Source organism: Haliaeetus leucocephalus, unplaced genomic scaffold (assembly GCF_000737465.1).
Source record: "Haliaeetus leucocephalus isolate CR32 unplaced genomic scaffold, Haliaeetus_leucocephalus-4.0 Scaffold2, whole genome shotgun sequence".
Taxonomy (NCBI): domain Eukaryota; kingdom Metazoa; phylum Chordata; class Aves; order Accipitriformes; family Accipitridae; genus Haliaeetus; species Haliaeetus leucocephalus.
Genome location: NW_010972438.1, coordinates 936,316 through 957,769, shown reverse-complemented (window position 1 = coordinate 957,769; position 21,454 = coordinate 936,316). Strand labels below are relative to the sequence as shown.

The window sequence follows — 21,454 nt, the reverse complement described above, 5'->3', positions numbered from 1 at the left end:
GATACTGCAAATTGAGGTGAATGAGAATTGAATCAAGCTAGATACATCGCAACTTTTTTTTAAAAAAAACCTGCTTGAAAAGACTATTCAGGTTTTAATCTTCAAACATAATTTTACATTCTAACATGACAAGGAAAATATTTCTTTTCTAAGTCAGTATTTATATACTTACAATACAGAACACAACAGGTCAAACTCAGTAGCACTGCTGGACAGCTGAGAAGCTTCAGTGTAAAGGATTTAAGATGGTAACTCAAGATAAATAAATAAGAACCATCCTACATCATGGATTTTGTGGCAATAAGCTACTAACGTGGCTAACAATGGAATCACGCAACTCCTGTCAATGCTCAGCAAGCTTTCAAGCTGTTGCAGTAATAACAGCCCAAAATGCCATCCCAGACTGCTTTTGTAAGAGCAAGCACATAAATGCATAAAGTCTTTATGGTTATTTTGTTTCTTTTAAACACTTAGGCCTACATAAAATTTAAATGTATCTTTAAAGCTTTTCTAGTAGTGAAGAGTTATACAATGCTCACTGGACTAGAGGCAAAGCACCCATCTGCAAAGATGAAGAACGGCTCCCATTGCGGAAATTAGGTGTTCATGTCAGCTGCTAAAGGAACCTGTTTACTGGATCTCCTCAAGGCACTAACGCGACACGGTTGCTTACCGTGCCCTCAACAACGATGGAGCAGAATTTTGCTTGCTACATTTGTATGTATTTTACAGTAGTCACAGAGGCTACTTAAATCAGGGTATTATTAAATTCAGCTATCACTACTGTATCAACATTGGAAGAATCCGTGTCTGTGTAGATATATGAACACATGTACATACACACACACATATTTATTTAACTACACATATGAGCTCAGTGACATCAGACAGACCTCTTCATTGCTCAAAGTTAAAAAAAATCCAAACAACTAGACAGATGATTTCAGCCTGTATTTTAAATAATAAGAAAATTTTGTCAGATTTCAATAAAATCTGAATTAAGTGACCACAATACTTGGTGAATTATTGATCAATAACTTTTACTGCATGTTCAGGCTCTGTGATATAAACTATTGTAAAGTTCTCAAGCATATGCCAAATTGCAGGGTTGCAGAAATCAACTAACAAGTTGGAAAATGTTGTTTTCTGGAAACTCTCTTTCATAAAGATGCCTGTCAGCTCAAACAGTCTGTACGTTATTGCAGAAATTACATAACAAACTATGTTACACAAACAGTTGGGAGATTTTAGTGTAAACCATGGGACAGCAGTTGGATACCAGTTCTCTTGGATTTACTTTAAAGGTTTTACAACAAAATTAATCCTGTTTGTTAGAAGACAGCAGGCATAAATTGTAAAAATACATCCCCCAAGCCATAACTTTATACACAGATATCAGTGCATTTATGTTTGTTCACAGCACATATTAAGGAAAACAGCCCAAAACCACTCATTCTCACAGGACAGATTCCAGCACAGCAAAGCAGAGTCCTGATAACACGGACAACTGTTGAAGTTTACAAAGGGTATTTCTGCCAAAAAAAGTTTTAACAAACAACTTGTCTCATACTAGAGAAGTTGTCTTGGTATAGTAGACCCACATAGTGATTTTACTGAGCACTTTTCAAAGGTGGAGCCACATTTCCAGTCCCTAAGACAAGGGAAGGTGAAAGCTGCTCATCACCCATTTCAGCCCCAGGAAGCCCCAGCACACCTCCCAGTGCAGGTACCACAGTCTGCTGCCCATCTTTACCATTTCAGTAACATTTTCACTGGAAGAAGACCACTTTGTGCAAATATATGGTAAACAGCACTCCTTACCAAGACCTAGAGATGACTGTCTTTGCATTATCTCTGTTGGAGAGTTACGAATGAAAAAGCAAGAATCATTTTGTATACAACTTCCATACCCCAAGCAGGACAGAAGTCTAACATCTTGGCTCATTACCTGATTTTTGAGAACAGGAGTCAGAAGTTCACTGAAACACTTAATATTCAATAACATATTGCATCATTAGAGAGAAGATAATAATTCAAACAGAAGGAATTTAAACCCAAATAATGTCATCAGGCAGCTGACAAGGCTCAGGGTGCGTTAAGAATGCTTTGGGCATACCCCGATCACTCAAAGAGAGCCCTTGGGGTACAACATCTGGTTTAGGCAGTCAGCAGAAGAGCGCGTTGCTGGGCTGCTCCTGCTCACCATACAGTTTTCACTGTCACCCCAGGCTCTCCCGACCGCACACACACTTTCGGTGGCTCCCAGTCCCCCTGCCCACTGCACCAGCGCAGCCCGCACTACGGATTCTCCATGCCCATGGCTCAACACCAGTGCCTCTCATCAGCCTGGATCTCTCCCAGAGACACCAGCCAGCATGTCCTTGCAGCAGGAACACACCGCATCACTTCCAACGTCTGAACACGCCCTACGTTGAGCTAGGATTCCGCTGCAGAGATCTCCACACCCTCAGTGTAATGCATTAGAAAACACCAGTTCCTAGGACACACTGGGAGACTGGGAATCATGTGCAAAAGTACTTTTTTTTTTTAAAAAAAAAAAAGCTTTTCTTAAATAAATTAATAAAAATGGCATGCAACTTTTATAAGGTGGCAAGATTCTTTTCATCCATTACCACTTTGTCTCCTCCTGTTGCCTGTTCTCCCCTCTGAAGTAAGATTCATCAGATGTTACTGTGGTGACAACTATAGAACCACCAACAGGATTTCAAGGGAGAAAAACACCACCAGATTAGATCAGAGAAACCTTTTACACATGCACATTTAGTCATAAAAAGGAAAAAGATACCAAAAATATACACAAAGCGCTGGTGCCATATGGAGAAAATTATTTTGAAACAAAATCGATTTAAAAGTTTTGCATGCAATTTTAGAAACTCTTCAATGACTCCCCAGGAACTTTCATGAACTGCAAAATAAATCTGTGGAATTACAAACATTACCCAACAGAGCAGTCTTAATATGGAAACAAAGTCACCTGAAATTAAAGCATTTATAGGGAAAAATGTTTTATCCCTGCACCAATTATCAATACCACTGCTTACAATAACTGGAAGAGGAACAGGCACAGCCCAAACCCCAGCCCCATGCATGAGTACTCAGGCAACCATTTAAATTTCTTATTTCAGCACCAAATCGAATATGAAATGTTCAAATGATAAACATGGTAAAACACAATGTAAAAACAATGGTGGATGGGGCAAGTTTTGAAGTCCAGCATTTTTTTTACTCTCAAAATTATAAGTCCGTCAAAAACTCATTTTCAGTACACAAACTGGATGCCCAAGGAATGAGTTATTATCATATTTCTAAAACCTACTCCAATGTTCCAGTTACATTTAAAAAAAAACAAGGCGGGGGGGACACAGGGGGCTATTTGTGTGCTTTTAGTCCACTAAAATAGAAAAAGAACAGGTTTGATGCCTGAACATGATGTACTTCCTTGCCTTGAAAAATGTAGCGTTATTATCATTTATCATCAACTGTGTTTGTCACAAGCAAAACAATAAAAGTGAAAAAACTTGGCTAACACTCAGAACAATAAAGCAAGTTCATAATTTGCATGTGTAATTCACAGTCTATGCCTACCAAATTATTTTAAAACCGAGCACAAAATGTCCTAGAGTGAGTTACCACCTTAGCCTATACACATAGATGTGAATGGGCTATCAACTCAAGAGTAATCAGAGTCCCCCAGCAAACCAAATCAACTCTTATGCCATAATTGCATTGAGAGACTGAGCATATATATATACACATAACTGTACAAAACCAAACTGCAAGGTTATGAACTTTCCAGCTGTAGCTAAAAAGCCCTTTGTTTCAGAATTTCTTCAAACAATCCATTGTTCCAAGCCAGTCACTCAATGAAACAGTTCTCTCTTAAACATGAATTTCTTTTACAAAGACTGAACAATTGCTTGATTTTGAGTTGAAGTAATTATATACCTTTCTTCCACATGCAGGGGAAAAGAATTCTTTGCAAATTAAAAAAAAAAAACCTTAAATATGCCAGACAGTTGAAAAACAATTATCAAAAACCAGTTTCAACTACACAAAAGAAATTTTGACCACCAATTGAATTAATACCTTAAAATAATCCTTTTTTTTTTTCCCTGAAGAAAACTCCTAAGCTCTTCTTATCACTGAATGATTAGCCCTTAAACCGAAGAAAATGAATTAAATAAAAAAGAAATGGCTACCTCATTATGTATGTTGTTTCTATAAATTTTGGCTTAGGAGGACCAAAGAGATCACAGAATTTAGAATGGTTTTGTTCATTTCTTCAGTATTTTCTGCCTTTTCAATACCCCATAGATACCCACCTATACTGAGGTCAGACAAAGCAAAACATCTTTGGACATTATTCAGACTCCAAATCCAAGACAATTTACCACAAGAGGTTTTCTGTCCTCTTGTTTATTAAAGGTCATTATTCTATCCTAAAATTTTACATATCAGTTCCAGATGAGTAAATTTTTATAGCAAAAACATTAAAGTTCTGAAACTTAGCTGCTGAAGATGCAATAGGCTGACAGACAAGGTGACAGGGTGCGAAGAGGTTTCATTTCCTAGACTTAGTCATGTCTCCACATTGAGAAAAGTGCAGCTCCAGCGACTCGGGCAATTCCCCAACTCTGCCTCACTTTTCTGCAGGATTAGTTTCTTCTGAGCACTTATAGACAATCAACCAAGAGTAAACTATTCCTTTCTTGACCATCATTTAGATCTGACTGCCCCCCCCCCCCCTTTTTTTTTTTTTTAAGATAAACATATCACCTTAAAATAGAGACAAAAAAGCTGACATAAGTGTGAATAACATGTCTCTTTCTAAAAATGAAAGGCGCAAATGTCTCTTTGAATTTGTTTATTTTAAGGCAGATTAAGTTCCTTCTTGGCTTCATGGTGAACAGCCAGTGTCCTTTAATCAGTCCATCTAGTTATGCATTATGTACTTAGCTCTGGCACATACATTGTGCGTTTTTTTCCTCAATGCCAGCATAAGAACTAAACTACAGCTTGTCTCATTTTACCAATGTCACTTGAAGGTGAATGCCCAGTCCCATGGAGTGAGGGAAAATGGTTTTATCCACCTCGCAATCCTGCTTCCACTTTGACCTGCCTGTGATAAATAGTATGAGCTTGCTGCTGGAGTGGCCTTAAATCCTGTGTAATGTCCAAGATTAACTATTTACTACAAAGTCTTCCCTGGCTTCCCAGTACCTCCCCTTCAAACCACACACCGCTGGCACCACTGAGCATGGCTTTTTCTTCCTGTCTTTGGAGGACAGCAGGTTTGCCAGCCTTGGACCTTCCCCAGGACTCCCCATGGAGGGTTCTCGTCTATACTAAATATTACACAGGTTCCACTGTTTCACTGTTTTTCTTGACTCTTTCCAGGCTTTCTTGGCTTTCAGTGGCCTCCTCTGCAGCTCGAGAGCACACCTTTGAGGCTCTGCCTTTAGAAGAGGAAAAGATCTGCTGGATCTATCTTAACTGCTTTCCTTAGGAGTCTGGCCAGGAGATGTCCCAGTTGGGACATCTAGGCTAAAGCACTGGAGAGCCCTGGTGTACTCACGTCTGTTTTCAGGGCTCAAAGATGTCCAAACCCCATGGCTCTAGACTAGGGACTGATGTCCTTCTGGATACATGCCATATATAATCACTTTCCCCCATACACATCTGAGGTCATCCCCTGTTACTGTTTGAAATTACTTCTCCGGGACTGTCTCCACCATGCCTCATAGTTCTTGGCCATTTGTTAACGGCTCACAGTTTTTGGAAGAAAGCTATGAATCAACAACATAGCAGAGAATTATCATCATCCTTCCACAATGAACCCATATTTGAGGCCAAAAATCAAGGATTAAACACTCCTATCTAACATTGTAATATACATCATCTCTGAGCCAAAGTGGTTCAAGATTTATTAAGTTAAAAATGTACTAAAGAACTGAAAAAGGCAGTTATTCCCCTGATCAACACATTTTCATATACTTCTCTCATTTGACAGTGATGGCCAGCCTAGGGATCAGGACAACGCTTTCTTTAAACTCAGACTGAAGCAACTGCCAGGGAACAGCTTACACAGCTTTTTCAACCGTTCCATCCCGTCAACGGTCTCTTTGACAAACTGATGTCTACTCAGAGGTTTTCAGAGCATTTCTGCCATCCAGTGAACTCCAGACTAACTGAAGCACAGCTCCATATTTCTACCTCTTCTTCCGCTGACGAACTAAAGCCCAAATTCTGCAAAGCACATAAATCCAAGAAGAAGTGACCAGCTCAATCCAGATCTTAGATCGTGATCAGTAGCTCCTAACCTTAATGCCAAAAGGCCCCACTTATTGCAAATGAGGCCCCTTACTTGGGCATGAATTTCACCTGGCAGACGCTGCAGTCGCTCCATGTATTCCAACGGCAGAGATTTATACAAGCTGTGGATATAGCACTTTTCCACCAAGATTTCAAAATTAAGTCACTGTGTTTCAGTATACACCTTAATATCTCAGACGAGGCCAACAATATGTATTGTCTACTGTTGCAAGTCTTTCACTCTAGCCATCAAGAACTGGCATTTTTCTTCTAACACAAAGTTTTAAAGAGAAATAATTTGTTTAAAAAAATGAATATTATCCCCATTATATAAAATACTTTAAATAGAATATTTCCTCTACATACTTCATTAACTGGCTTATCATTGTCCCACCTAGTTTCTTTCCTAATTTTCCTATCATTTAAGTATTTGCATAAAATTTGGCTTCAGTCCCAGAAAGTAAAAGAACGCACTGGGACTATTTATATGGAGCACTAAAGTTCTATGAAAGCTTTATGTATGACTTCATAGCTTTGAAAAATTATCCTTTAAAAGTCATGGCTTTGTTTTAGAGTTTACCTCTTAGGGACATTTTGCTCTCTTGGTGGGATCATCAATGTATGAAGAGACATGTTTGGGTCAATGCTATAACCCCCATGCATGGCCTGCATCTTTTTTCCAGCAGGTGTAAAAATTTTCATTTTCTCAATTAAAGTATCAACTTTTGAATAATATCAGTACATCAGTGATTACTGTACAATGTATCAATTTCTAATATTGACCAACTGCTCCTTTAGCAAATATTGATATGAGATTGACAAGAGACAGAAGGTCTTATGAAGGAGAAAACATAAAAATCACTAATTTACTTGCAGCTTCTTTTTACAGAGCAAATATTTTAACTCTCCAACTTCAGGATTGTTTTGTTATATTCTACATGCTGCTCAAAATCCTAATTTTTCTTTTAATCCGTCATAACATCAGCCCTCCATTTTGAAGTGCTCGCTTCATAAAAACACAGCATGCAGATTTGGACTTCCAAATATATTTCAAGTTTTGACATTTCAATGTGAAAAACATTTACCCTTGTCAAAGGATATCCTCTTATTATCAGAAATAAAATACAAGCCTCAGAAAATCATTACTTGGTACAATAGCACAATGCTCCTTAAACCCTAAAAATCTAAATCATTCTTTTTTTATTTGTGCTATATTTATTTCACTACAACTAACAAAACATTAACCCCATGGTAACCATAGAGTGACAAAATAAATCTCTTTCTTTCATGCAGTTTATATGACTACACCTACTTTTTACAGTCCCTGAAAATCTCGCCATAATTCAGGTCCATTTTGATTATACCAGAAACGTGTAAGCAGCGTACTGGGAGTACGAGCCACAGTTCAACATACAGAACTCTGCAGTCCAAAGCTAGTGTGTAGACATGGCAGAACCTGACATTTCTCGAAGGACCAAACAAAGACCTGGGTATTGCACTGGGACATCAGACCTGCTGTTTTTTCAGAGTAGCTATCGGGAACAGAAATAGTAAAGACAAAAAGCACATTTCATTATTTTTCATAAGAGTTCCCCCACATCAGTATTTGGAGAGGGGTGATCCCTGTAACCTTTGTTTCCCAGAAAACACAGGAAAGTGCACTGGAGTGTTCTTCAGAAAGGTACAGTTTAGCATGAGGAACACTGTGGTCAAATGAGAGGGGCCTTCCATGCATCACAAGGCATCATTTGTCACTTTAGCTAAGCTTTCACTGTATTATTATTGCTGATTTCACTTCTTTTTGAACAGAGTATAAAAACAGGGTTTTTGATGTAAAGGATGCGAATCTACAGTGTGTAATGCCCCAAGGCACACTCCAGATCCCAACTGCCAATCAGTTGAGTTTTATACACAATATAATGGAGGGGGGGAGGGTGGTGTTGGTGTGGTGTCAAAAAAAAAAAAAAAAAAAAAAAAAAAAAAGCCAGGAACCCCCCCCCCCCACCCCACCCCCCCACAAAAACCCACCACTTTGTTGAACTTCTTGACCAGCGCAGTAGCTAGCTTTTAAGGTTAAGCAAACTGCCCTACATTTAAAGAAAAATAAATAAAAAACACACCACACATACAAATCAGGGCATATGCACAAAGTAGGAAAGTGAAGAGAAAATCCCAGAGAGATTCTGAAAAAACAATTCTGTGCAGACTCCAGTAATTCTGTTCCTGTTCCACAGGAGTTGAATTTAAGAGTAAACCACAGGGAGTTACTAAGCATGTTTTTTTTTTTAAAAGACGGTCCAAATATCTGTGATGCATACCCACTGGTCTGTACAGCTGAAAGTTCTATGTTTGATTCAAGAAGTCTGTGGAAATATTTCATCTGGAGAGAGTGAATGCATAAAAAGAAGGAATAAACAACTCTGCCTTGAGCCAGACATAGCGCAAACAAATGCACACTGTCCAACAAAATCTGCCAACTTGGTTCATGAAAGCACATTCAGATCATTAGTAACTGCCACATGCTAATATCCTTCAGCAAACTTTCTTATAGTCTCTCAGACACACTTTCATCCAGACTTGAAAGCTGATATACACAAGCCTGCAGACAGAAAAAGGTAAAGAATAAAGGTTTAACTTTGATGTCAAAGGCCATAGCGAGAATCATTCATAACGTCATTCACACACCAAATTGGCAGTGAAACAGAGATTTAATAACTTGGATGAGCTAATACAAGCCCTTTCTACCTCCCAAGAACTCACTCTGTAAGATTAAAATTCCAAATTTTCCAAGGTCTTTAATGCCAAAAGGTTAATTTGCAATCAAAAAAAAAGTAAAATAGGGAAGAACAGGAACACCTTGTTTAAATTCTGGATGAAGAGCCAAGCTGAAGGCATTGATTTTGTGGAACTAAAATAACAATCAGAGCTCTAGGGCAACTGCAACAGCAGGCACAGTGAGGATGAAGCAGCTCCATCTATCATCGGCGCACCTGTCAAACCTGACATCTTGTACAAATCTGCGAGAGTCAGCCTTGCGTTAGCCCTGGGCAAGAGCTTCTGCCTGGGTTCCTGCACACCACTGCTACGCAAACCAAATGTCAGGATCCTGCTGCCACGTGCTTCCCCAGAACCGCCCACCAGCAGCAGAGCAGCCATGGCCCAAGCTGCAAACTGGAAAGCTGAGGCTTCAGGCACATAAAACCACTCTGGAACAAAGCCACAGGGCCAGTTTCTTCCCTTTTAAGCGAGCGCTGAAGAGTTGTTCTCCCTGGCCCATTTCATCTTTCAGTACAGATCTTGAGTGGAACAGCTTCAGGAAGAGACAGTCACAACCCAGAACAGTGCAAGCCTGCAAGAATCTTTCAGGAGGTGCATCTCCCCCTCCAGTTTAGGGCTTAGCTCTTAGTCCACTTCTAAAAGGGCTTCAGTGCTTAAAACCAGGAGGGCTCTGGCTGTGAATCACAAGGCAATGCTGCTAAGCCAGGCACCTGCATGCTGCCAAGGGCAGAACGCAAAGATGCTCTGACCTGTGGTGTCCACTGCTAAGTCCTTACAACTCACCGCTCAGCATGCTGCTTCACGCAAAGCCAATTCTGACACCCTTAATTCTTCTAAGATTTCAGAGGAGAGGCTGAGAGAGCTGGGACTGTTTAGCCTTCAGAAGAGAAGGCTCAAGGGGATCTTATCAATGCGTAGCAATACTTGATGGGAGGGAGCAAAGATGACAGTCTATTCTCAGCGGTATCCAGTGACAGAACAAGAGGCAATGGGCACAAACTGAAACACAGGAAATTCCCTCAAAACATAAGAAAAAGCCTTTGTACTGTGGGGGTGGTCAAACGCTGCAGCAGGTTGCCCAGAGAGGGTATGGAGTCTCCATCCTGGGAGATATTAAAACCCAACTGGACAAGGTTCTGACCAGCCTGCTCCAGCTGACCTGCTCTGCACAGGGTTGGACTAGACGATCTCCAGAGGGTCACCCAGCCTCTGTGATTCAGTGTGTCCTACTGAGATCTGTGGATACTGCTCTGAAGACCACAGACCTGAAAATAAGGTACTCAAATATCGGTATTACAGTGTGCAAGTCTCTTCATGAGTCCAGAGCACTGGGCCCTACTTTAAAAGTAAAGAAATTACTGAGATAAGAGTTACCTGCATCACAGGGAAGGATAAACTATCATCATTTGCATGACATCCTGAGAAATTTAGATAAAACTAGTACATCAGTAATCCTAATAGGTCTGTTGCACATTAAACAGCAAATACAATGATATGCCACGTTTATCAATTTTACGGTAACAATTCAGGTAGAAAGACACATACAGTAGAGAGGGGAAAGGCCACCAGGAGGGGAACAACTTTACTGGTATATAACGCAAGTTTGAAGCCAAACAAAAACATACTGATATTTTGAAACAGCCACAAAGACCCTTTCTGCCTCCACGTAAGTGACCTCCCCAGCCAGCATACTGCTGTTTACTGACAAATGTTTACTATATGCTCCCATTTAGTTCAAGTAAATGGAAACAGGCAGCAAAATCTTATCATATAAAACAAAGATATTTAACATTTGATGCTCTCTAATCCCCCGAGTTGATCTCCTCTTTCCTATGTCTTCCTAGGCTTTCATTCACCATTTAGTATTTACCTCTGTGAAAAGCAACATCTTTAATCCCCATGCTGACTTTTAAAAACTCTTCGTGAACCAAAATGAATTTATAAAAATTTGTTTGTTATTTTCAACAACTAAATTGTTCTTTTAATAAACGATGATGAAGCCAAGCACTATATTATTCTTAATATTTGCAGAACAAGGAGGAAGAGGCACATACTATGGGTATAATGGGTGGGAAATTAAGAAATGTTACTCCTAGCTCAGCTGCTGACCTTCAGCTACTTCCTCTGATTATCTCCCACTTCTAAACATAGGAAACCCTTTTCTTCCTAGTAATGCAGACCTGCAAAGGGTGCCTTCTCCTCTCATTTCTGTTATCAATAGGATAACAAGATTATTTTCAAGATTAGCTCTTTTGCTTTTAGAGATATATCAGCAAAGTTATTCTGTATTTGTTTCCAATGACTTTTTCCACTTTTCCTCCATAAAGTGGGGCCACAGCAACCAGTATTGCACTAGGATGTTTATCTAAGTATTCATCATTGTCGTCTTTGACAACTGATCAGTAGTAGAGAGCAAATTATGATCCATGAAGTACCTTAAACAGATACAAACACTACCTTCAAAAACTAGATAGATCTTATCAGCAGTAACAGCTGAGTCTCCTTCCAATAAAATTATCATCGAACTATCAAAAGCATAAAATCTTACGTTATTTATAAAGCTTTCCTTGATCTCTCACTTTCTGAAACCAAATAAGGCAATTTCAGGAAGCAAAACTAAATGTGTGAAGAAAGAAAAGTGAATGGCTGCCAGGACTACAAGGTTCAGTGACATTCTACCACTGACTGCAAATAATGGGTCATTCAAATTTTATTTCTTACAGCAGTACTCAAAGAGCTATTAAAAGACTTAGGCTATATCAATTTTTGGACCTCTCTAAATAAAACTTCAAACAGAAGGGAAGATAATGCAGTGGAAGAGAAACACCAAATGTTCTCCTGGTTCCACAGACATTCCACTCACTGTTTCTGTATCAAAAGGAACATTTACACTATCACCCCTCTATCAAGTCATTACAAAACTATTAAGTGAATTCTGAATGTATTTCAGCTCCATCCCTCAAGCAACTGAACAGCCAGAAACACGGAGGAGAATGAATCAGTAGCCAGTACCCACAAGCTTAAGAACCCATCCTATGAAGTAGGATACATATATTGCTTGAGGTTACCGGCAAAGTTTTCTATGTTTGGTCTAATCTGGTACAAACCAGGGAGAAGAGACTTGTCTTCACTAACCTGCTTGTTGATTCAGATGACAGTGAGAATGCAGGAGAGACTGATCTCTGGCCTTCCTCCAAGGAAGGAGATTCACTTTTGCCATCAGGAGTTTCTGTTTTGAGTATCTGGGCTTTTCCAAGGACGACAGCCATCTGATGCTCTTCCTTACGTTCTACCAAGAAGGAAGGAAGAGATTAGCAAGAATGACAAAGCAAAATATTATTGGTTTTTTGCAACCTGGGGATAGGTTTTAAGAAAAAACAAAGTTATAAATATTTAAATACCAACACCTCACTCCCACTTACTTGCTTCCCAAAACTTTCAGTTTTAAAGGTTTAATTTCTTTTCTTGCATAGTGAATAAAAACAACCCACCCTCTAAGAACCAGAGACTGAGACAGAAACATTTCATTGTTATGAGTTTCAAACACAAACAAGGAGACAAATAAAGGCTAAGGATATTTGTCACATTTCATAAGCTGAAACTTTATTTCAGAAATTAGCAAACACTTAATGAGACAGCGCTGATTGCTGCTTCTTGCTACCAGTTCACTTCAACCACTGCATAAGACAGCTTGATAGCTTTAAAGTTTTACAGAACAAGTTAATAGGCTTGTTTTTGAGAAAGGAAGCATTACGATTTATTTCTTTATGTATCTAAGACAGACAATGTGAATCTAGATAACTGACATTTCCATTTTTAATAGGAAAAATAACTTCTAGACAATACATATCAGACAAATTGTAAAATCATTCCATTATTTTTGTGTCAAGTGTTTTTATCTATAAAAAGATTAACAGTTCTCTGAAAAGATACCTTCTACCTCTCCGAAGAGGGAAAAAAAAATAGACTAGGAAGTATGGTATGTAAAGATAAACTGCTCATATGCCATGCCCACAAATATTTTCAAATGAGTTACTTAAGAAGAAAGTTGCACCGGACATTAAAGCCATACTGAGACTCATCTCATTAATAATCCTTACTATGGCTGTTCACGGAAGTGTTCTGTCCACCCTCATGAACCAAGCTATATTCCTGCTCAAACCACTTTGACTTTTCCACCACTCCAGAAATGATTCTGACAGAAATGGCCAAGCAGAGCTCTAATTAGAGTGTGGAGGACCTATACAAGCTTTGAATTCAGCTACAGCTTGCCCTTTCCCTTTCGCTAAATGCATAATTAAATATCAGGAGCATATTTTTTTCTGTTGAAAACAACCAGCAGATTACAGTGAGTCAGTTGTCCAACTAATGAAACATAACTCTGAAATTAACAGGTTAAAAAAAATAGCAGAGGCCCTGTGCAATAATGCAACCCAGAAGAGGGTTCACAAATATTTATCAAATTTTTATGGTGCATCCCCTTAGGCAAAGCAAAACCCTATGTTTAAACATTATAAAATATAACAACTGGAAATCAAAAATTTTAGGTTTAAAGATGCAAAACAAGATGATGTAAATCAGGAATGGATGATTAAAACATCACCAAAACCAGCGAGATTTTCAGAGAGGTTTAAGTTACATCAACCAATACTACAGCAGAGGGCAATGGGAGATATGAAGGGTTTGAAAACCAAAATATACCCCCCCACAAAAAAAAAAAGTATGTTTTAATTCTGTACAATTCCACTACTTCCATGAGAATCTGAATAAAGTGGGTAAGGAATGCATACAAAGCCGTTGCTCTTCTCAGCAGTTATGCTTTCAAATGGCAAGTCATTAGAACCACTGCTGGTTTTCTTCCTTTCGTGTATTATAATTTCCAGTTTAATAAAAAGGTAATTGCTGTTAATAAGGAATACTGAGGAAACAGGCTTTAGGCATCTGTTCCTTCACCCATTAATCATCTTTCTGTAAACCTTTTAAAAACCAAAACAAAACAGTCAACCAGGTGCAGATGTTTGGCACAAAACTAGAAACTGAAATTTCAAAGATTATTGAAAGCTCAGTGCACAAAAAGCGTAATGAAAATTTTGTAGATTTGTCAGAACCAGACAAGGTGGTATCACATACTTAAGTCAACATGATACAGGATGATACACCTGATGTAAGTTATTTTCTACCTGAGCACTCTTCTGGAAAAACCATACGGCTTTACTTCAGCTTCTCAAAGTCTGTGGTTCAGCACACAAAGAAAAAGCTTACACAGAAGATAGAAATGGTAATTCATAGTAGCCAATCTCTCCACAGACCATAGCTAGAAATTAATATTTTAAAGTCTGTGATCCCATTATCTAATAACACATTGTTTCTGTCTCTGCTATAGAAGAGGAACATTACTGTAAATTATGTCAAACAAGACACACTTTATCCTTGCGATTCCTTAAGTTTTACCCTTCACATGGAAAGGATTATGCATTGCATCAAGGCCTGCATGAAACAATAAGGATAAAATTCATACTACTATATTGGTATTTTCATTTATTTTTATTCTTGAGACCCCTGCTAGAGAAGATGGCGCAGGAGACAGCCAAAAATTAGTTCATTTCAACTCAAGAGAGCAGGGATTTGTGAGAACTGATACAAACTAAATTGCCATATTTTCCCAAGGATACAGACAACAGTGCATCCAATTCTGGTCAATGGAATTCTCTCCAAAATTCAGTATCTTGAATAGATTATAACTCCACAAGTTACATTAGGTTGAGGAATGCTCTTCTAAATCACACATTCATAGATATATGTACACTGCCAAAGCCACCAGTAACATAAAACAAACGAGACCGAACAAGCCTATAGGGAACAAGTTACAAGCACACATGGGTAATTTTTTGATGTTGTGGGTTGTGAGGATAACAAATATGCTAGATGTTGTTCTTAACTCATAAAGGACTGAGTAACTGCAGTTATGCATTCCCACTTTTCACTGTGTTGAAATATATAAACACAAAGTGAAGCAAGTTAAAAAAAGAGAGGCAACATACTGTATAAACAGTCTAAAAGAAGCTGAAGTATTTTATTGCTTCAACCTCAGGACAAATAAATACTTGTTCCAATCCACACAAATACCTTTGAAGTTCCCAATCACTGACTCCCTATCGTATTAATGATACAGAAAAGCTGAAACCCAGCAAGCAATACCCATGACCACCTTAATTTCAAAGATGCAGATTGTCACATGCCCATTCTCGGCAACTGCAGTAGATTTGGATTGGAACCTAAGACCCCATTTCAACCAGCTTATTAAAATATGTACCTAAATGAAGCACATTTATATACAATCCCACTAAAATCAAACAAACCATGTATTTATAATGGGTTGTGCTTATGTATCACACTAAAATCAATGGCAGTCAATGTTTTTACGGTCTGTTTGATTTTTATGCCTTCCCCCCCCAAGGACTGCAGGAGGACAACAATGGCAGGAAAGAACGTTTCTTTGGGAAATCTCCCACTTAGTGTGGATCGAAGAGGGGGACTATATTAAACATCACTAACCTGTGGCCTCTGGCAATTCTTTGACAGTGACAACTTCTTTGTTTTGAGCACTTCCTGTTTTCCTCTTACCACTTTTCTTCCACCGGTTATTTACTTGATCCACCAAAACCTGAAATTCACTTCTGTGTTTGTTTCCTGAAATGTAACAGTGCATTACTGATCATTGCCATAGGACTCTTAAGGTATGCCATGAAAAGTGACACAGATGTGAACAGAAATAAACAAAATACTGAATTAAAAACATTTTTGTTACAGCAAATGAAAACCATCTCATCACTGCAATATGTTCCATAATCTATTAATGATCCAAATCTGTGTCTATGCTTTTACAGAGTTACCCAGTAGTCAAGAACACTTGCACAGATGAAAACTTAATTTTTGCACAGAACTGTGTTTGTTTCTTCATTATATTATCGGTCATCTTCTTTCCTAAACTTGTTAAGTATTGCAATTACCATTATGACAACATTTAATATTGTAGTCATAGCACCAAGCCTGTCAGAGCTCAAGGAGCATCTGGACAATGGTCTTAGTCTTAGCTTTAGTTCTAGATAGTCCTGCAAGGAGCACTCTGCTAGAGAGAAAGAGTAAAATCTCACAACTACTCTGCAAATTGCTTTAAAGTTGCTTTGGGTTCTTCCCCTGTTTCTGCCATAAAGCAGTGTCGAAAGCTTTTGTGTCATGCTTACATTGTTTTGATTCAGACCCTCTAAATCATAGTTAATTGCTCTTTGGCATACTCTTCGCACTTTCAATTGCTTAGTATGTTTTAAGCAATTCTCTAGTATTCAGTCAAAACAATGTTGTTTTTTAATCTAGATACTTCAGATTCTTCACTCAGAGGCTGGGAAAATACCCGGTCTCCTCAGACAGATGATGCGGATTACCTAACCCTCGCTGGGCATGAAGGGAACACATTGTTCTCCCCACAGAACGCACCAACTTCTACTGAAACAGCGTATTTGACTGTAGCTACCTACAGCTAGTACAGCATGAAAGTCTATCAGTCCATAAGCATGGCTTTATACTGATATGTTACAGTAAAGGCAGCAAACATGAATTTGCTTTATTTGGAAGGACTTTCAACAAAAAGTCACTCTGAGAAACAGATTTGTCCTGTTGAGACAAATAAATATTTCAGCTAAAACCTTTAGCCTAATTTTTAGCCTATGGAAAGAGCATTCAAAATGTTTTCCACGTCAGAGGCAGGAAGGCCCGATGTACACCCAAGAAGTCCCTGGGCCAAAGCAACTGTTTGTAATGGCACGAGAAGGTGAAGCACACGCAACCCTTCCTCTGGGCTCCGTACTGCCTCTCCCAACGGTGTCCGGACAACCAGCTCATGGAGGTCCAACACGCAATAAAATCCCAGCTCCCTGCGGGAGTATCTTCCGATCCGTCCTTGCAGGGAGCAGGACTCTGCACAGCAGCAGGGGACCACCACGCTCCCTCCTCCGCCGACAGCGGAAGACTGGCAGCACACGTGCACCATCTGCAAGGAGAGTTTCCCAAGCAGTTGCAATAGAGCTATGGACTAAATAAGGCAGCTCCTGAGAAAAAGAGTGCACCTTGTATTACACACATCACTGCTCTGTAAAAGCCACAGACATGCTGCCCAGGTTACACTGGCAGGAAAGACTAAGGCAACCCCCAGCACAGAGGATGGGCAGAAAAGTGAACGAGAATCCTCAGGACAAATGAGAGCTGAGGGCTAGCAATGGGCAAACTGAGCCACTTTCCACCCAGCCAGCCCACCCGTGCACCCCCTTGCACTGGGGGTGCATGCACAAGCTTCACACCCACCCCACAAGTGCCGAGAGCGATGTCTAACCGATGACAGCAAAGCAAATGTCCTGGTGAATCGGGGTACTTAGAAAACAACTGTGAGCCCAGCTGAAACAAAGAACTCCCTCATAACTTTTCTGTTTTGTTTGTTTGCTTCTGTTTTCTTTTTTCAAATGTCTCTGGACTACCTTCTTCCTCTGCGGGGTAGGGAGAGGAAGGAACAACCCCAACCTTCCCCGCAGCGCAGCGTGGGCACTCCCCGGGTTTCCAAACTACGAGTGCATGCACCGGCGGTTCTCCATCTCCTTCCCTTCCTGCTCACCGCACTCCCCCATCCCTCCTGATCGCGGCTTGGCGGTGGGGTCTGGCTTCTCCCACGAACACCCCGACCTCTTCCTCAACCACGACATGTCTTCTCACAACACTGCTTGGCCTCAGCATCCCGCTCGGCACAACCAGTGCCTCAAGGAGCAGGCAGCCCTCGCCGAGCACTGCGTGGAGTATGGCACATATAAATAATCACTGCATCTAACCCAGATCTATGGGCTGCTGCAGTGACGGGAGGGGGAAAAGCCAAGAGAAAATCATATCAAGTTCTGCCCCACAGACGGAAAGAGATTTAAAACCGACTCCTGCTCCCTGCATAGCTGAAAATGCCACATAAGGTCAACAACTCCTTTAATAAAAAGAAAGTTCTTGTCCCAGATGCTTGTGTTTGAACCACTGCACATTCATTACATAATTCCTTTGACGCTTCAGTTTTTCCAGTGTTACTGTTTTTTGTTGTTTTGTTTTATGGTGTAACTACAAAGCTTTTCAAGTAGAAAAGAAATGTCCTGGCAAAACAAGGCACTCTTCAGATACACTGTAAGTCACCACTGTGCTGAAAGGACATACCACGCACATTTCGTAAAACTACAGGCATTTCAATAATAAAACAACCGCAGATATAATTACAAATATTTAAAAACACAAAACATAAATCAGTAAGCCTCTGAATAACATTGTAAATGAAAAGATTTATAAGCAGAAAAAGCAACAGAAGACTTTTTAACAAATGTATTTCTTTTCCTGTAGATTTTTTTAACCCTTTAAATAGAGGCCTGACCATGAAAAAAAGCAGAATTAAGTTGACACAGGTTGAGGGTATCGCTCAGTTCCCAAGGAGCAGAAGGAAGGTACTGCAGGGGACAGCATATTTAATTGTACCTTCCAGGCACAGACTCTGGCGGTTGCTCAAGCAGAGCTTCCAGCTAGCATATAAACCATCCTCAGGTTCATCAAGCCAAAATATTAGTTGGTATTTCAAAAACACTTCACACACAAAAAAAGCAAAAAAAATACCAACAGTGTAATTTGCAATTTGCCAAGAGCCTGGGAAATTGTAGAGAAGATAAGAAGAAAAAAAAAAACCCAAGAGTTGTATCACAGCTGTTTCATCTTGCTTTTCAACAAGGCTTTTACATAGCTCCAGTGTGCTGTGTGTTTCATATGGTAATACAGAACAAAAAGTATATGGTTGGGTTTTTTTATTCAGAACTTATGCCGGAGTTAATTAATTCATTAAGTCAGCTGTGAATTAGGGATCTAGGGTGCAAATGTTGTAAATTAAAAGGAAAAAAAAGCCTTCCTTGTATAATCAAGCTTTTTAAAGTCCATCTGTGCTACGGTGAAAAAAGGGCATTTGATAAAAGTTCTTTTAATCTCTAACTGTCCTCTAATTTTAATGTACAATTCTTTTTTCATGCTTATGATTTCTTCCCTATTGCTTTTATGAGAAATAATTTGCTGACACTAGTTAACATTAACCTCTTTGGTCACTACTTTTTATTAATTTTAAAACCATATGTTCCCATTAACATTTTTCTATCTTCTCTTTTTACCCCTCTCTTTTTTTTTTTTTTAGACTTTTTTTTAGAACTTTAAATGTTCAAATAAGCTGCCTCAGGCTAATTCATTCACTTGGAGATCTTGATATTTTGAAGCCATATCCTTTTAACAGTATAAACTCAATAAAATACCTGGTTTTGGAAAATTAAGACAGCACTTAGTATCTTCTTGTTCTAAAATGTGTACAACAGATCAAAAAAAATAAAAGGAAGGACCGGTGATGCCAGTTGCCTGTAGCCACTGCCCGCAGTGCACAGCAGCCTGGTGCAGAACTGCCCGACAGGCTCCTGTTTCCACACCTCACCCCAGTCACGCAATACAACTGTATGCAAGGTTGCAATGTGAACACAGCCAGGGATCCAGCTTTACAAGGAATTTGTGCACACCCAAAATTTTTTAAAAAGCGAGTTAAGTGGGTTTCTTGTATAGTATCAGTTCTCTGATGACTGCACTGCCCTAAAAAGAGCCGTGCGGGCACCACACCAGAGCAGCATGTCCCCTCGGCATCTCCTTCGCTCCTGGCTTACTCCACACCAGCCCTGCCATCCCCAAACGTCCCCCCCCGTCTGAGGCGAACGATCAGGGCAAACCTGCTCACAGCTGACTCAGTTTGTTCAGACTCACCTTCCGTGTTGAGCAGAACACTAACAAGCTAGTTCAAGCTAACTAGCAGTAACTAGTTAGAAGGGACATGCTCTGCTCTGGGGGCCTCCTGCAGTCACTGAACTTTGGATTTGTTCTTTACAAAGCTACTAAAGCCTTGTGGGGAAAAATACCCAATTTGGGATTAATACTTTTTAAATTATTTTATTTTTTGGTTGGTTTTTTTTTTATTTTATTGCTAGAGATTTCTGCATGGCAAAAGAATAATTATTAACCAGTTACTTGGAATTAGAGGAGAATGCTTAAGATTAAAAACCACAAACACTGCATGTATACTTAAAAAAAATATATTCTCAGGAACGGCAACAAAAAGCAAAGGAAAAATTTGCTAAAGATTTAGGCCCTTATTTAGCCTTCACAGAAACCCAACTAAAATCAACAAGGCTAAATCTAGCTGCATTATGGAATAATTTATATGCCTGAAGCAATGCAAGGAAACACAGGAAATATGACCATATTGCAGATTTAAATACACCCTTAAGTATAATCAGAACAAGTTGTCCCTTCATTGCTTTGCTCCTCTGTGGCTGAAAGCAGAGAAGTTTAATGTTCATTGAATATCGTTTTAACATTATATGGCTAACTACCATGTTTGAGGGTACAAGCAGAGTGCAGGTGAAGCAAAATGAGTGGGAAACAACAGGAAAGGAATGGCGAATAATAAAACACCACTAGGGAGCCAAGTACAAAGTAATGCTATTTAAAACCTGCTGTACAAACACATAAAGAAGGGCCAGGAAATCATCTGTAAAAATCAGTTTACATTAGCCATTTCTGTACTAAATTACTACAACAGGATGCAAGTCCTGCAATCTTTAACTCTCACAAGAACATTTGCTTCTAAACTAAACATAAAGATGGTTAGATGGTTCCACGGAGAAAGAAAACACTATTCTCAAGTTTAAGGACACAGTAAGGAGAAAGACAGTTTAAAATACCGTGCTTTCCCAGGGCCAAGTTTAGCAGGAATCAGTTCTCTGTTGAAAAAAAAACAACAAAAAAAAACAAACCAAAAAACCCCAAACACCTCCTCCCAAAACCAGCAAAAAACCCAAACAAAATTGTATCATTGAACTGTAGCTCTTCCTGTGATATTTTTCCTATTTTTTGTCTCTTCTCTTCTTTCCCTTCAGTATTTATTCCAGTTATACTTCCCTAAAAAAACACTGTTATTCTGTCAGGGCAGAAGCAGGTTTAATAACCAACAGAGGCACTGGTGTCTTGCAGAAACAGAGGGGACTCAGTGTAAAAAAATGAAACAAACAGCAACAACTAAACCAGAAAAAAAATCACCCGGTTTGCACTGAATCCCAGTTGCCTGCACAGGGTGGAGGGGAAGAGGTCAACCAAATGAGCAGAGTATTCTTTCTAAGCAGCAGTGTGCCCAGGTGGCCAAGAAGGCCAATGGCATCCTGGCCGGTATCAGAAATAGCGTGGCCACCAGGAGCAG

At 39.4% G+C, this 21,454-nt stretch overlaps 1 protein-coding gene across 1 annotated transcript in view; it reads right to left on the bottom strand.

The window, feature by feature from the left end:
- RAD18 (RAD18 E3 ubiquitin protein ligase) overlaps nt 1–21,454 on the bottom strand; it is a 63,142-nt gene that overhangs the window by 15,708 nt on the left and 25,980 nt on the right. Inside the window, exons 9-10 of the mRNA XM_010570311.1 lie at nt 15,667–15,801; nt 12,247–12,400 (exon numbers count right to left, since the gene is read on the bottom strand). Coding sequence (XP_010568613.1) covers nt 12,247–12,400; nt 15,667–15,801 — 289 coding nt within the window. The remainder of the gene's footprint in view (nt 1–12,246; nt 12,401–15,666; nt 15,802–21,454) is intronic.